Source organism: Heloderma suspectum, chromosome 2 (genome assembly GCF_057233095.1).
Source record: "Heloderma suspectum isolate Gila_16-S chromosome 2, 16-S_ref, whole genome shotgun sequence".
Classification (NCBI taxonomy): Eukaryota; Metazoa; Chordata; class Lepidosauria; order Squamata; family Helodermatidae; genus Heloderma; species Heloderma suspectum.
Window position 1 is genome coordinate 221,741,102 of NC_139459.1, and position 16,902 is coordinate 221,758,003.

The 16,902-nt window shown below is 41.3% G+C and overlaps 1 protein-coding gene across 7 annotated transcripts in view; it reads right to left on the reverse strand.

Annotated features, from left to right (window-relative positions):
- Positions 1–3,598: 3,598 nt before the first annotated feature.
- The window catches only part of PRPSAP1 (phosphoribosyl pyrophosphate synthetase associated protein 1), a 45,855-nt gene continuing 32,551 nt past the window's right edge, over positions 3,599–16,902 (reverse strand). For 5 of the 7 annotated variants that reach the window (XM_084838187.1, XM_084838184.1, XM_084838185.1 and 2 more), the window contains exons 9-11: positions 13,714–13,784; positions 9,609–9,755; positions 3,713–7,793 (exon numbers count right to left, since the gene is read on the reverse strand). In XM_084838187.1, coding sequence (XP_084694313.1) covers positions 7,635–7,793; positions 9,609–9,755; positions 13,714–13,784 — 377 coding nt within the window. In that variant the 3' untranslated portion in view covers positions 3,713–7,634. Of the gene's footprint in view, positions 7,794–9,608; positions 9,756–12,763; positions 12,988–13,713; positions 13,785–16,902 lie in introns of those variants that run through there. The other 2 variants (XM_084838186.1, XM_084838189.1) reach the window with 2 other exon arrangements.

Consider the following 16,902-nt stretch of genomic DNA (forward strand, 5'->3'; position numbering starts at 1 on the left):
TTTCTGGTGCTGCCACTAAAGGGAGGACCTGGACAATTCTTGGCATGTTTCAGTTGCCTAGAATTACAGTTATGAATTACTATTATTAAATGAAGCCACATAACATCTCCAAAGCTTGGCTTGTACACCTTCTGACCTCAGTTTACAATTCTTTGTGCGCCCGTCCCCAACCTGAAACTCTCCATATTTCATGTTTCTGATGAAGTAGGCATGAAAGTTTATGCCAGAATTGAGGTGTTAGTCTTTAACGTGTCTGTGTCTGTAAAGTATGCTTGTTATGTTAATGGAGGAGGATTGTGTAAGCCACCTTGAGTTCCTTAAGGAGGAAAAAAGGTGGGATATAAATAAATAAATGTATATGCTTGCATTGTTAATTGTGACCCAGGTAAGTTAGGGTTAAAAGAGTATTTGGGAGTGAATGAAAGGTGGGAGGGGCATGCGTACATGTGGATTTTGAGGTTTTTAAGGAGAGCTGACAGTCAGTAAGAGATTAGGGATTGAAGAAACTTTTTCTAGTTAGTGGGATTTTGGAACCAGGATTTAGAAGGGGTAGGTTAGGACCAAGGATAGATTTATTAATAGAATATATAGAACTCTTTGTGTTTAGTAAATTTTATTTGTTTTTAATACAAAATCCTGTGTGTTTGGCTTATTGCCCTACCATTAGAAAATACATTTCAGGAACCAATTAGCATATTGGGTGTCTCTTTAACCCAGAGAGTAAAATGGGCTGGAGGCTTTGTTTGTTAAGGAGGACAACTGACCAAAGTGGAGTCAGACATCCTGAGCGGGTTTTCAGTTTCAACAGGTGGAAGCTGAAGAAGGTATAACCTGGAGCAGGAATGTCACAGTGCCACAAGACTTTGTTGGTTTTGCTGAAATAGACTTAACACAGCTACCTTCTCAAAATCATCCTCTTTGTTTCTTGTGCCCTCTGTATCCTTTAGTTCAGTGAACCTCAACCTTGAGAACCACAGCTTGAGCTAAACTCCTTGCCAAACTCTTCGCAGAAACACAGGTCACAGTGAACTTGCTCAGTGGAGTTTTCTACGCACTAATAAATGTATAACAAGCCAGAGGGCCATAGGTGATTTCTGTGTGCCGTTTATACATAATTTGCAAGACAGCAATAAACACACCATAATTGCTGACACAACTGAAATTGCTCTGATAATGACATTTGTACTATTTCCAATTTGAGATAAGTAGCAGCAGCTCTCAAGTTATTTCAAAGAATCTGTAACAACCTTCTCAAAACTTCAATTGCAGTTTTGCTTCATTGGCTTTATTTTATGGGCTGTGCAGTCACAAGACGTTTCCATAAGCAATCCCAGGTTATGTGGGGGAAGAATGGCAAGTTCTCTTTCACTAGCTAAGTCCAAAGACCGTAAGCCCTGTCACTGGTAAATCCAGTTTTAGTTACTACATCAAACCAAATTACAACAACAGGACTCTTTGGATTAAACAGAATGAATAACCCTTTGCATCTTCCTCAAGGCCTCTTAGCTAGCATAGATTCCATGTGATTCTGGAATCCTGCAACAAAGTCGCAGAGGAAACAATTTTGAACCAAAATAACTAGCAGCAGCCAGCAAGAAAAGGATTACGCACTATCGCAGGTCCAAGAAATGCATAATATTTTCATAGAGGTTAAGCACTACAGGAACATGCTGAATACATCACTCCCCACACTTTTCAGATACATTATGAAAACTGCTGCTTGAAGAAGCAAGGTGTGCACAAAGGAGACACTGACCAGTACGTCTTGGAAGTTTACATCTGAGTTCAGAGATGGTATCATGGGATAAGCTGTATAGATGAACACATTTCATTTTCACATGTTGTGAAATAGGCCCCTATTGAACTGCATTCTGGTTCGGCAAAGAAGTGTCTGGGTTCTATTGGACACTGAATTAGGTGAGAATCAGATACAGCTCTCAGTTTCCTTGGGCACACTGAAGGCCTTTCTGTGTTATCCACTTTTTGTTGTTGCACTAAAGGGGATGTAATCCACAGCCAGTGGCGAAATTCCTTCTGATTTTAATGGATCTGAATTGCACTTGAACGTGCATTACAGTTCACACACCTTCCTTCAAGTTAACACTTCCATTGTGGAGGTATTGCATTTTCTGAGTGTTTTGTACGGAAAGATAGAGGGACAATTGCTATTATCTTTGCTATAATGGAATGCTGTTACCAATGGAAAGTCCCTGTGATGTTAATGACAACACAGCCACCTCAGCTCCTGTGGTACAAACACCCACTCTTTTCTGAATGGGAAACGGGGAGCAAACAGCAGCATTTTTGCCCTCTACCCCAAAACAGGTCAAGACAGGAAACTGTATTGTTGTCAACAGATAAAGCCTAAATAGGGTATCATGCACATTTGTAAAGGATAAAATGCAGCTGAGGCGTGCTTGGTCTGAGCATGCAGAAAGGCTGCTGGACATTTGCCCATACTGCAGTTGTTCTCGGCCCCTTGGTTTTGCCCACTCTGTGAATTTCGGGTCAGGTTCCATGTTATGCTGTTCTATGGCCGATGATGTGGTGGGGCTAAGTGCCTTTTGTCTGGATATCTCAGAAAGATAAAAGTGTGAATTATCTTCCCTTCCCCCCACCTGTGATTAGCTTAGAGGGAGAGTAGCAATTGCATTAAAACGGGTTTGTGGCACCACCCTGCCATCCTGATCGACATGAGGCACAGCAAAACAAGGATGAAGAATGAGAAAGAGAATTTGCTTGTGCTATTAAAACGGCAAAGCAATTTTTAAAAATTAGAATGATATAGTTACAAATCTGAACAAAACTATTTTAAATATCTGATTTTAAAAAGCAAAGAATTCCCCTTATCATTATTACATCACTAGATAGCAGTTTTGATTGTAAATCTGTTTCAAGCCTTGCCATTGCAGCTTTGATAGCTACTCAAAACAGGACATAGTCCTCCTTTTATACTCCGTTTTGGAGATCATCAAAAGCAAGAAGGGCAATACCAAAAAGAAAAAAGAAAAGAAGGAGCCACAGTTTGAATGAGCTCTCCAATACTTGGATAATTATGACAAAGTAAGCTCCCACAAGACCATCTAAATTAGTGAAAAATAAAATAAAATTCATCAGTTCAAAAGACAACTGTTTACAAGAGGTAGAATCTTCCCCCAAAGCTCAAGGTGATGGAAAGGTAGAGGCTCCCCTGATTTATCTCTTTTGAAGGCCAATATGATTAAAAAAATGCCCCACCAACTAGCAGTAACTGGATTACGCAAAGAAAAATCCTTAGGTCTAGCATGGGCAGATTGATACCATGACAACTCATCACGTGGAATGCAGATGCCATGCATAACACCTTCATATCACTTTAATCCTAATCCGCCACCACTCTTGCTGTACTCCTGGGTCTCATGAATAGATTTCCTCTGCCAAATTACTTAAAAGATTAAAGCCCAATATACTGTTTGAACAAAGCAGTACAGATAATGCACAGATGGACCTTTTTACTCTCCACCATGTATATGGATTGTTTCGATCACTGAAAAACTGGCAACTAATAACCAGCATAAACCTGAAACCATTTGAGAGCAAAGGAGACATCACAACATTTCAGACTTCACCCTCACTTTAGGCAATGCCATTAATACTTTAAAAGTACATTCTGTTAACATTAGAAATATATCAAACTTTGAACCCAAGCTCATAAAAATCATAGCAATGAACTAAGTATGGTAATGTTTTCTTTAATGCTCAGCATTTACAGTAAAATCACTGTGAGCCTATTCCAAGGTATGCTTATGTTGAGAGCCATCTGAGAGGGCGTAAAACTTGTAAACTAGTCTCAACAAGGTGTCCTTGTGTCCAGAAATACATACCTATGGAATCAATATGAGACAGAAAGGTAGTTGTGCATTTTTGCATACATAAACTGAGTTGCCTTCGCTTCCTGATCAGTCAAGGCCGTCCCTGGTCTTGGCAGTCATCTTGTTTCCCTTTTATATGCATTGAAATATATTTAACTGTGCTGGAGTGGGAGGAAAATATGTAGGGAAAAGCTGAAGGACAATGATACGCTGAGAAAACAGTCTGCATAGTCTCTCTTGACAGCCTCATCTGTGTTTCTGAGCAGTTAGGGGTGATAGTCTGAAGAGTATCTACATTACAAATTGTTCCCAGTTAATCAGTCTGGAAAGTACACCATGCCCAGTTCTCACAACCACTAATGTGGGTTAGCATTACCATTCCACACTTAAGGCACTTAAACTCCAGTGCTAGTGTATGTGAAGCCGGTGATAGGTGTAATGTTGCTGCAGTTTTAGCATACCATTGCCAAGACTGTTGGTACAGCTCTGCTTTGTTGCAACAGTTCTTAGAATGTGGCTGTTGATACAGATTAAACTCTATGAGTGAACTAGCCACATACTTGCTCATATATTTTTCGAATCGGTTAGACCATAACAGTATCTTTTTCTTCCTCCTCTTTCTTTCAGTGCAGGTATTTGGGAGTTCTCAAGATCCTGCAGTCTATATTTTAATGCACTAAAAAAAATCCATGATATTGAAGCCTCCAGCAGCAATTGGTTGAACGGCTATGATGTCACAGAATGCTTATTAGTGTTCTAGCTGATGAGGTAATGAAACAGTTTACTTATTTATAGCCTTCTCAACATTTAATGCTCAGGACAGATAACTTATGGTATAAAAATTCCAACAGTGCAGAACAGAGTATTCAAGAGTGTTCAGCTTCAGTAAGGTCAATCTAGTTAATAACAGATCTTACTGTGAGGGGCTGAGATAGGAAAAACTGCATAAGCAAGGGGGAGAGCAATTCTGTGGCCTCTAGACAGCATCTCAGAGGCTGTAAGATGCTTCGGATTCCTGGATCTGAGGTCGGAGACAGTGCTCCAACCTTGAACCCTGGACTCCAAGCTCCCCACCCCTTCGCCCTCCCCGTCGCAGCTGTTGTGGAGAGAACCATGCCTACTGCCTCTCCAAGGTTGCAAAGGCAACTTCAGAGAGAAGGGAAAGGGGCTGGTTCTGTGGGTGGGGAAGGGAGGAGATGAGGGAAACTGGCTTACAAAGAATCCTCTGGCCTCACCAGCCTCCGTCCCTCCCACTCCACAGACCCCAGCTAGATGGGCAAAAAAGCCCATCTAGCAAAAAATACAGAGCGGGAGGAGCACAGAGATGAAGATTGACTCCACACTCCTCCCCGTCTCTACAGGATTACTGTCAGCCTCCACATTCAGAGGCCGATGGGCATCCTGATAGGACTGCACGCACCTTAAGTGGCTTCGGCTGTTACAAAGAGTATTAAAAGGTCAGGCTGTACATTCTTTTTCCATGCTTCCACTACAGGTCCATAGTGGCAATGAGTACCTGGAACTCTCCATGACTTCACTCATTACATTGTAAAAGCAGCATGCCTAAGTCATGCATCCTCTTTTAGGTACTTCGTGCAATGCCCAAAGCCACTCCTAGCAGGAAGCAGGGAAACAAAGGAGCACTGAGCCCAGAGAGAGGCTGGCTAAAGGAAAACGACAGATTAAACAGTGCCTGAGGGTGGAGGAAGGACTGGTGGGGCTGAAGAGGCCAAGAAGAAACCAGTGCTTGGGAAAAGCACTCACACAGCAACATGAGGAGCTATGAGCTGTTGAAGAAAAGGACTGACCTGGCAAGAGGTTTCTGCAAGCTGGAGAAGAACTATAGCCAGAGGTGTGTGGTTTGTCAGGGCTCCTGCACCCATCATGTCAACCCTTACGGGCAAGATTTCACCAAATATGGTTTTTCTCCTTTCACTCCATCATCATCATGTGGGAGAAGCTGACCCAGATACAATTCTCCCTTCAATTGAACAGTTGCAAGATACAGGGTATATAGATCCAGAAAACCTGAGGGAGCATTAGGGCCTAAAGCAAACAGGGCTGAACTGAGTGAACCAATGAAAACCACTGCAGAGTAAAGGAGCTAGAGAAACGAGGGCTGGGTCATGCTGCAGAGGCTCCCTCAGAAGGCACTGCCAGATCAGCATGGTGGGTGGCATCAGGCTTTGCTTCCTTTGCCTTGCATCTCTATAGCAGCTCAGCCTTTCAGTTCTGCCACCAGTCAGGAAGTCAAGCAGGAACCATCACCTGAACTTAACCTTTCCTTGCCCCTTTACAGATTGGCAAATATTACATTCTTGATTTTTTTGGACAAAACCATCATTCAAGAAAATAGCATTATACTAGGTGGTTTTGTGAAATCTCTTGAAGAAAGCAGACCTTAAAAATGTTAGCAATTTAGAAATAACTTTAGATTCTAGAAGATCTAAGTCCTATTCTATAGTCATCTGGGGGGAAATATGCAGCACTTTTGCTGTCATATGCATATGTTATTCATTCTTATAAAACGACCAAGAGATTTTTTTTAAAAAACAATGATTTGACCGCAAGATCTACTCCTGAGGTATTGAACTCTTGATGATCCATAGGAATTAGATTAGCGATTTCCCAAAATTGCAGGGGATCTGCTAGAGTATTGCAGGAATCTTATGGGTGGAACACGAGATCGTAGGAAGTGTTGAGGTGGGTAGGAAACAAAGCTCAAAGGGTAGGCAGTTCCATTCCCAAGCTAGAGGCTGGCATCTAATAGACAGTCCCAAGTAGATATTACATTCTATATGCCTGCTTAATAAAATGTGTAAGAGCCACTGCTTTGAGAAGCAGGCTGAAGCACCCCAGGAAAGACCTTAATGTTAACACATAGTAATATAGACTGATCTCTTCTAAGACAAAAGATTCACAAAGTACCATTTTACTACGTTAACGGTTTTGCATCAGGAAATACAGATATGAAAGACACAGGAAGGTACTGCATGGATTTCTCCATACTTTCTGGAGAATGAGCTCAATCTAGGGCCTTGTGTGAATACAGAATACCACCAAGGCAAATCTCCTTAGACTGTGCTTAATTTTAACACTTTACTCACAAACTGTAACAGGTATCATAGAAGTCCTACACCCCTCTTACATGCCAGTTAGGCAGGATTAGCGCCTAGTGCTCTGTAAAGGAGGAGTGGTGGCACATTCTAGTTTCTACTACAATTTTGGAACCACTTAGCATCATGCTATGTTATTGCTGATGAAATTACTAGGTTGCCATAAAATGAATCTATTTGCAGATGATTTCACAAAAGGAAGTTCTGCTACATCCATGAGATTAAGAATGGTTCTCAAGACAAGAGGGCATTGCACATATGACCAGTGCAAGAAGCACGCTTTCTTCCAAGTAACTTGAGGATGTGTAGGTCTAGAGAATTTGTGGAGTAAGTCAAATCTCGGTAAGCCTCTGAGGTCAACCCCAATTGCCCTCTTTGTGACACACTCAGTTTAACAGGAGCAAAAGGCCACCACGAGTATCATCCAAACTATTTAAAACAGACTCCAATGCCTATTTGCATCCTGATCCAACAGCCTCCAGAGAGAGGACTGTTAGACCAGTAAAATTCAGATTCTCAGGTCTCATGGCATCAGTCAATACCCAGACCCATTATAAAACTCCCCCCACCCCCTAAATAATACACTATCAATTTTATGGCACTGCTTTTTCATGCACATTTCTCCCATCTATTTGAGGAAACCAGATAGTAGAATGACAAAAATAATCTAATCATCCATGGTAATGTTGCGGAAGAGGTAAGCCATGGACTCCCCGTTGTGGATTCGGCGGATGGCTTCAGAGAGGATCAAACTGATATCCACGGTCTTGATCTTGGGACACTGCAGTTTCTGCACTTCATGAGGAACTGTATTGGTGACCACCACCTACCAATGTATGGGAAAGGAAAAAACATAAGAAAACATGGCTGATACACAAAGGACAGAATCTGGCTCTAAAAACCAAAAAATCCAAATCAAACCAGATGTTCTTTGGTATTATCCATGGGACACCAGATTGTGTATGTATTTAAAACTCTGTATCATGAGAGATTACAGCCAGATTTAAGGTATTAGTATTGGATGTCCAATTGGGCATCCAATGCAAGTATGTGAAGTTAATACAATTGTATTAACTGAACATTGGGGTGCAGTTAATACAATTACTGCAAGACTACAAGGGAAACTAAAACTGAAAGATGTTCTAGAACAGGAATGTTGAACCTCAGGCCTAGCAACCAAATCTGGCCCACCTGAGGTCCCAATCCAGCCCATCAGGGTCCTTCAGATGGCCACCCCCCCATTTTCCCTGCCCACTGATCCACCCACAGTGGTTTCCCAGCTTTTGTACCTTTCCCCAATTTTAAAAGGTTGAAATGCCTCTCCTAAAGCTTAGCTTCTGGCAATAAAAGCTTTAAGCTAAAATATGCTGGTTGTTTGGAATTTGCCCACCACCAGAACATAGCCCGCAAGAGCTTCTTCAAAATGGAATTAGTCCCTTGGGCTGCAAGAGGTTCAACAACCAACTTTTATAAGTAATAGCTAAATATCGATCTAGCCAGTGATGCCCTGAAAAAGCCCTTTCCGTTGCCTTACATACTTGTACAACCATCGAAATGCCTCAAAACTAGAACATCACTAACTACCAAGTGAAGAATCTTACAGCAAGGGAGGAGTTCCTTTCATCACAGCACTGCGTGTCCAGGGGCAGATTCATACAACCTGCTTCTCTCCAACAAGCACTGACTTTGTCACCAGTGGCGAGAAGCCAACAGAATTAAATTGTATAAAGCAACAATGAGAAATAAGCTCCCCAGTACTCACTCCCTTAAAAATGACAACAATTTACATTGACTGAAGAATGGTAGCTCGGGCCTTCAATACGCGTCTGCTTATAGCCCAGGATTCAAGATCAATCTAGTAGCACAGTAGCCACTTTACTTAAACAGGCCTAATCCTATTAGCCCTAAGATTTCCTGTGGCATTTGGTGCCAGGATAGAGAACGCAGTGCTGCATATAGGTAGGTGAGTTTAGAGATCTCGACTTGGCTCTTAAAGCCCTAAGGCCGGAAGACAAAATGCACCACAAGGACTGCCATCATAGCGCTCTGCTGTGTTTTCCTAATTGGAGAAATGCACCTGCATTATTGCGGCTACTCATAGTGCTTCTCCCTCCTTTCCCCAACACTAAGATAGAGACAAAGAAGACTGGGAGACACTACAACACAGCATTTCTCTTGGTGGGGAAAAAATGTTAAGGTCAGAAGAGTGAGTTTATTGAGACAGGAAGCTGCCATAGCCCAGCTCTATATTTCCATAGTCTGGAAAGTACTGAACTATGGCAGTGGGAAGAATAAATTGTGCTGAACGTGAGAAGGAGAGCAGGCAGACCTCAGGTCACAATGGGAAAAAGGGCTTCTTAAAAAGGGAAAAAAATAAACCTCAGGGGATCCCTATTTGTAAGGTTTGGTTTTAAGCCAATCATTTTTCCTGGAGTGACAAACCAATGACAATTTCAGCACAGTTCGTTAACCCAAATGAACCTTCCTTCCAATTACATAATGAACACATGCAATGGCCTTGTACTCCATGCACAAATTTCTGCTCATTTGATCCTTAAGCGGATATTTTAAAACAGAAAGAATACACTACTCTGTATAGGCAAGAGGCCCAAGTATTAATCTACAGCCTATAGAGACCTGCCTCGTCAATTGATGACTCTTCAATTAGACGGGGCGCATCTGCAGACAAAAGCCCATGAGTGGCCATGATGAAGATCTTGTAAGCACCACGCTCTTTCAGGATTTCTGCAGCTGCTACAAAACTTTCCACATCATCAATGATGTCATCCTGAGAAGCAAAGCAAATACCAATTAAAATCTGGAAGTTACTAACAAGCTGGAACTGCTCCCATACTCCACAGACCGTAACGACTTCTGTAAATTCAGAATCATCTGAAGATGCTTCAGTGTCTACCTAGAGTTATGGATGAAAATATCAAGTACATTGCCAGCACATATTTTAGTAGCAGGGATTTTATATTACCCCTTCATGGATCACTGCCTTGTTGTGGCGAAGGGGCTTGTGTAACTCAGTGAAGCCATAAGCTATGCCGTGCAGGGCCACCCAAGACGGACAGGTCATGGTGGAGAGTTCTGATAAAATGTGGTCCACTGGAGAAGGAAATGGCAACCCACTCTGGTATTCTTGCCAAGAAAACCCCATGGAACGTATCACAAGGCTAAAAGATATGATGCCAGAAGATGAGCCCCTCAGGTCGGAAGGTGTCCAATATACTACTGGGGAAGAGCAGAGGGAATTTCCAAGTAGCGCCAGAAAGAGTGAAGCGGCTGGGCCAAAGCCGAAAGGACACTCAGCTGTGGATGTGTCTGGTGGTGAAAAGAAAGTCCAATGCTGTAAAGAACAATATTGTTTAGGAACCTGGAATGTCAGATCAATGAATCAAGGTAAGCTGGAGGTGGTCAAACATGAGATGGCAAGATTGAACACTGACATCTTGGGAATCAGCGAACTAAAATGGACAAGCATGGGCGAATTTAATTCAGGTGACCATCATATCTACTACTGTGGGCAAGAATCCCTTAGAAGAAATGGAGTAGCACTCATAGTCAACAAAAGGGTGGGAAAAGCAGTACTGGGGTACAATCTCAAAAACGATAGAATGATCTCAGTACGAATCCAAGGCAAACCATTCAACATCACAGTAATTCAAGTCTATGCCCCAACCACTGATGCTGAAGAAGCTGAGGTTGATCGGATCTACGAAGACCTACAACACCTTCTAGAACGAACACCAAAAAAAGATGTCCTCTTCATCATAGGGGATTGGAATGCTAAAGTAGGAAGTCAAGAAATCACCGGGATAACAGGCAGGCATGGCCTTGGTGTACAAAATGAAGCAGGACAAAGGCTAATAGAGTTTTGCCAAGAGAACACGCTGATCAGAGCAAACACTCTTTTCCAACAGCACAAGAGGCGACTCTACACATGGACATCACCAGATGGTCAATATCGAAATCAGATTGCTTATGTCCTTTGCAGCCAAAGATGGAGAAGCTCTATACAGTCAGTAAAAACAAGACCTGGAGCTGACTGTGGCTCAGATCATGAGCTTCTTATTGCAAAATGTTGGTTTAAATTGAAGAACGTAGGAAAAACCACTAAACTATTCAGGTATGACCTAAATCATATCCCTTATGAATATACAGTGGAGATGACGAATAGATTTAAGGGATTAGACCTGATAGACAGAGTGCCTGAGGAACTATGGACAGAGGTCCGTACCATTGTTCAGGAGGCAGCAACTCAATCCATCCCAAAGAAAAAGAAATGCAAGAAAGCAAAGTGGCTGTCTGAGGAGGCTTTACAAGTAGCTGAGGAAAGAAGGGAAGCGAAAAGCAAGGGAGAAAGGGGAAGATATACCCAACTGAATGCAAGTTTCCAGAGAATTGCAAGGAGAGACAAGAAGGCCTTCTTAAATGAACAATGCAAAGAAATTGAGGAAAACAATCGAATGGGAAAGACTAGAGATCTCTTCAAGAAAATCAGAGATCTCAAGGGAACGTTTCGTGCAAAGACGGGCATGATAAAGGACAAAGAAGGCAGGGACCTAACAGAAGTAGATGAGATTAAGAAGAGGTGGAAAGAATACACAGAAGAACTATACAGGAAAGATCTGAATGTCCCTGATAGCCAGGATAGTGCGGTCACTGAACTTGAGCTGGACATCCTAGGGAGTGAAGTCAAGTGGGCCTTAGGAAGCAATACTAACAACAAAGCTAGCGGAGATGACAGTATTCCAGCTGAGCTATTTAAAATCCTAAAAGATGATGCTGTTAAAGTGCTGCACTCAATATGCCAACACATTTGGAACACTCAACAGTGGCCGCAAGACTGGAAAAGGTCAGTTTACATTCCCATTCCAAAGAAGGGCAATGCCAAAGAGTGTTCAAACTACCGCACAATTACGCTCATTTCACATGCCAGCAAGGTGATGCTCAAAATCCTACAAGCTAGGCTTCAGCAGCATGTGAACCGGGAAGTATAAGCTGGGTTTCGAAGAGGCAGAGGAACTAGAGATCAAATGGCCAACATTCGCTGGATCATGGAGAAAGCAAGAGATTTCCAGAAAAAGTCTATTTCTGCTTCATTGACTACACTAAAGCCTTTGATTGTGCGGATCACAACAAACTCTGGCCAATTCTGAAAGAGATAGGAGTACCAGACCACCTTACCTGTCTCCTGAGAAACCTGTACGAGGGTCAAGAAGCAACAGTAAGAACCGGACATGGAACAACCGAATGGTTCAAAATTGGGAAAGGAGTACGACAAGGCTGTATATTGTCGCCCTGCTTATTTAATTTATATGCAGAGTACATCATGAGAAACGCCGGGTTGGATCAATCACAGATCGGAATTAAGATTGCCAGTAGAATTATCAACAACCTCAAATACGCAGACGATACCACCCTAATGGCAGAAAGCGAAGAGGATCTAAAGAGCCTCTTGTTGAGGGTGAAAGTGGAGAGTGCAAAAGCTGGTTTGAAACTCCACATTAAAAAAACTAAGATCATGGCATGTGGCCCCATCACTTCCTGGCATATAGAAAGGGAAGAAATGGAAGCAGTGACATATTTTATTTTCTTGGGCTCCAAGATCACCGCAGACAGTGACTGTAGCCATGGAATTAAAAGACGCTTGCTCCTTGGGAGGAAAGCTATGGTCCATGGGGTCACAAAGAGTTGGACACAACTTAATGACTGAACAACAAATTTTATATTAATATCCTAAACTAGGGCTCAGTTACTGCAGTGAATAAAAATATACCTGAAGCAAACCTTTTCAAAGATGGCTGAAAGACTGTTGTTCATAAAATATGCATGGAAACCATTTCTTCGGGACTGGAAGTCCAATGGCTAAGGAGATCTTTGAGAACACAAAAATGGCTTTGGATGCACTGCTGGCATTGGGCACCTCTCTCCCAAGAGTAGGTTCAGAATACAGCTTCTTTTGCTCCTGGTTGCAACTGCTGTAGAGCACAACTGGGACCTCAAGAAGTATCCTGTAGAAAGGCAGGCGTGTTTTCACCAAGACAACTTTGTGCTGTGGGATGCTAGCCATACAGACTACATATCATGCACTGCTTCTGCACAAGGCCATGCCAGCCATGTGGACTCCTGGGAAACCAGTACAGACTGCAGTACCTTAGATGTATGGTTAGGAGGATGTGAAATGCTGAAAAAGCATACCAAATCCCTGCTAGAGTTACCATTAGTTGAAGAGCAGACTAAGCCCTCTCTGCTCCCCCCCCCCAACTTGCTCTTATGGAATCCTATGACACAGAGGCAACATGCACACTATGCATGCTTGTAAAGCTAAGCTGTCTACCCTTGTACCTTGAAACAATCACTCCTCCAAATGGGAATACGGCTGCACCCAGACTCTTTTCCTGGGGGCCCAACATGTAATTCTGAACAAACTGGCGCTCAGTAAGGTATTACTGTCCATCAGATTTGGGTTTTCTTTACACATTTAATCAAATAGGAAGATTTCTGGAATCTACACCAAAGTAAACACTTGATACTGGAGTACAACGTCCTCGTTTAATTAAGCAGGGAAAAAGTGAAACAAGAGGATACAGCATAACTATTTAGTGTCCCAGCACAAACAATCAACTTATGGCTTCTAGCCCAGAACTGAAATCCCAGCTACATCCAGGTATAAATAATTGAGAGGAGATGAAACCATGGAAAATCCCATTCACCCTCTTGGCCTTTTTGTTCCTTACCACAATGATGGCAATTCTACCTCCAACATCTCCAACTACTGTAATTGGTGGTTTCTCTTTGGCCATCATCACTAAGGAAAAAAGAACAACATCTTAAAATTATAACTTTAACATAGTATGTATATATACATCTTTCATGCTTTGTAAATTAATGTATAACATAGTCCTCCTATCGGACTTAATGGTGCTCATTTTACCTCACCTAATTGAAAGATAGGATAATTAAGGCTATTTGTTGTATTTTATTTTATTTGCGTTATTTACAACACTGATATACTGCTCCACATCTAGACAGATTCTGGAGGGGTGAACAATAAAAGATTTTCTATAACAAATACTTACAACCCTTTGTCCAATAAAAGCAATTCTGACTGAATGTTATCAACACACAAAGTTTTGCACAAGACCCATTATAGCTATCCTTTAAAAAGAGTAAGTTCTACCCTCCGATACACCGCAAGTTCTCTGCATGTGTCAGCATATCAGTAAACACATTTGCATTTGAGGTTTAAAATGTCCTGAGGACTAGCTGGTTGGCTATTTTTTTAAAAAAAAATGCAATAAAAGAGTGACATTTAGTGATAGGAGCAAAATATTCAGACTAGGACAAAGTATACACACAATTTATACACACTGCCATCAAGCCTTATCAGGAAGAAGTCTGCCAAAATAATTCAGGCATTTAGCAAAGGAATTGATTTTGTAATATCCCAACAATGTTGCATATTATCATATCCAGCATTTATGCAGATAACTTAATCCTGATTCAGCAGATCCTTGATGAGAGTTCTCTTTTGCCATCTTACCAATACACTGAGGTCATGGGGTGTTAAGAAAATGGCGTTCCTATGCTAAAGATGAAAGCAGGAGAGCACAACCCTTGTAATATTTACTTGTAAGTAAGCTCCACTGTGTTCAATGGGGCTTGCTCCCCAGTAAGTGTCTAAGATTGCAGACTTAATCAAACCAGAATCAGACTTGGAAAGATAAACATTTATCTACCTATCCGCATAGATTTAGAATTTTGTTTAGGTAGTAATAAAAGCCTCCTGGTAGATATACTGAACTATACAACACCTAAAGGGTTATTTGTGGCTTCCAGCTTAAACTGGCATCTAAGAACAGAGATTCTGTTTACATCAAATGGACAAGAGAGAGACCACCACTCAGGACAATGAGCTCAGCTGAGCAACAGACATTCAGCATGATTTTTCTGGTAAATGCTACTTCAACTGATAATCTCATATTACCATAAACAGAGACAAAGCATTTCCAGTTAAATCTGAACTCTTAGCTACAAAAGAAATGATACCAGTATTAGAAGCAGTTCACGCATTTCTTCCAACTTATTAAAATGCGTGCTTTAAAAAAAATGGAACAGTAGTCAAGGGTGCAGACCTACCCAGTTTTTAGAAAGTTTCTCCCTTACTTGAACAATTATCTCTAAAGAATAAAGAAACAAGCCTTTGTTCACCTAGCATTTAAGAAGAAAATAATCACATTGCTCTAATAGGAGGCAGAATAAATCCCAGTATCAACATGGCTGGTTTCTTTCTCCTTGGTTCATCTCAATATAGAAAAAAAAATGTTTTCGATGTAGAAACCTACTGATTTATGTAAAAAGCCCAGGAATGTAGACTCCATCTGAATGGACTGAATTCAGTAACACTTCTGTTTTTGTACGTGTAAAGTATCAGAGACCCTTAGTTAAAAGATTGTAACCACTGTTATAAGAGTACCTCTTTATAGCATTTCACAAAGTTGTCACTACAAATGGAAACAGTGTACCCACATTGGCCATTCAAATATATCATGTCATGATGTGACCACTTAAATCCTTCCTCCATTTGCAGGATGCTGAAGGTTAGCTCAAGCAGCAGTGTGCTGGTTATTAGAGAGAAGTCAGGAAAGCTTTGGTACAGCCTCCCTTGAGGAAACTTGGGAGGCCGTGACTGCAGGGGGAAAGCATTCAATTTGAATGTAGATGACATAGATTCAGGTACCTGTTTGACCATGAAGTACTGTAGGTGACCCAGGGCAGGTCACAATAGGGGTGTACAAACAACCTCCTCCACACATACTTCCAACAAGTGAAGAGGAGAGGCAGGGCTTTACTCGATGGCCCTGCCCCAACATTTTATTTACTTTATTTTTTAACATTCTAAATCGCCCTCCATCCAACTGGTTTCAGGAGTGGCATATAAGAGCCATAAATAGCATTATTCGTAGAAAATACAACAGAAAAAACCACCGTCATAACAGACCAACAAACTGAGGGGCTGGAAAAACTGAAAGGTAAGCCGAGACCATCCCACAAACCCTATGGGCTTCTCCTCAGAGATCTGCATGTTTGAAAGGGGAGCTGTAGGCTTTCCATGCGACTGGGAAGTGCAATCATGCAGAGTTCCTGATTGCGTGGAGAGCCTACGCACTTACAGCTGGAAGTCATTAGTTTTAAATTTTAATAGTAAATGTAAAATGATAGTAAATGTATACAGGAATTCATTATTTTAGTGTATTGTGAAATCCTTGTATTATAGTCAGTTGTATGCAACACTAAGATTCACAGGAAATTCTGAAGTTTACTGAAGATTTTGTACTGAGAAAGCGATAGAACACAAAAATATGAAAAGAGAACATGGGGACAAATATGCTATTCAGTACAATAGTCCTTGCAAGGAAATGTTGCTCCCCAGATTTAAGCAGCACACGTTATTTGAGGCCAGATAACTTTACACAGCACTTCATCTTATTATTGCTTAAATAATACGGAGTGGCAATCACTGCTCAGCCCTTCAAAATATAAGATGTTAACTAAAGATTTTAAGGTAAGGAGTAGGGTTGCATCATTTTTACTGGAGTTAACCAAGTCACAGGTGGACTTTAGTAAACAGAATGTGACTGTATCCCAGAGAATAAATAGATCATTATTAAAACTAATACAAAAAAACTTAATGGAGCATGCAAAAGAGAACCACACAATTGTTTTTGTTGAAGACTAACACATTCAGGTAGCTTCATTTTAACACAGGAGAAAAAGTTCTGACTCACCAAATAAAGATAACACTACATTTCCAGTATGCTATTTTTATAGCAAAGCAAAACAGTTTAGACAAGCATATATAATGTGCTTTTGCTCTATAACAGAAGCGTGAAGGAAGGAAGGAAGGAAGGAAGGAAGGAAGGAAG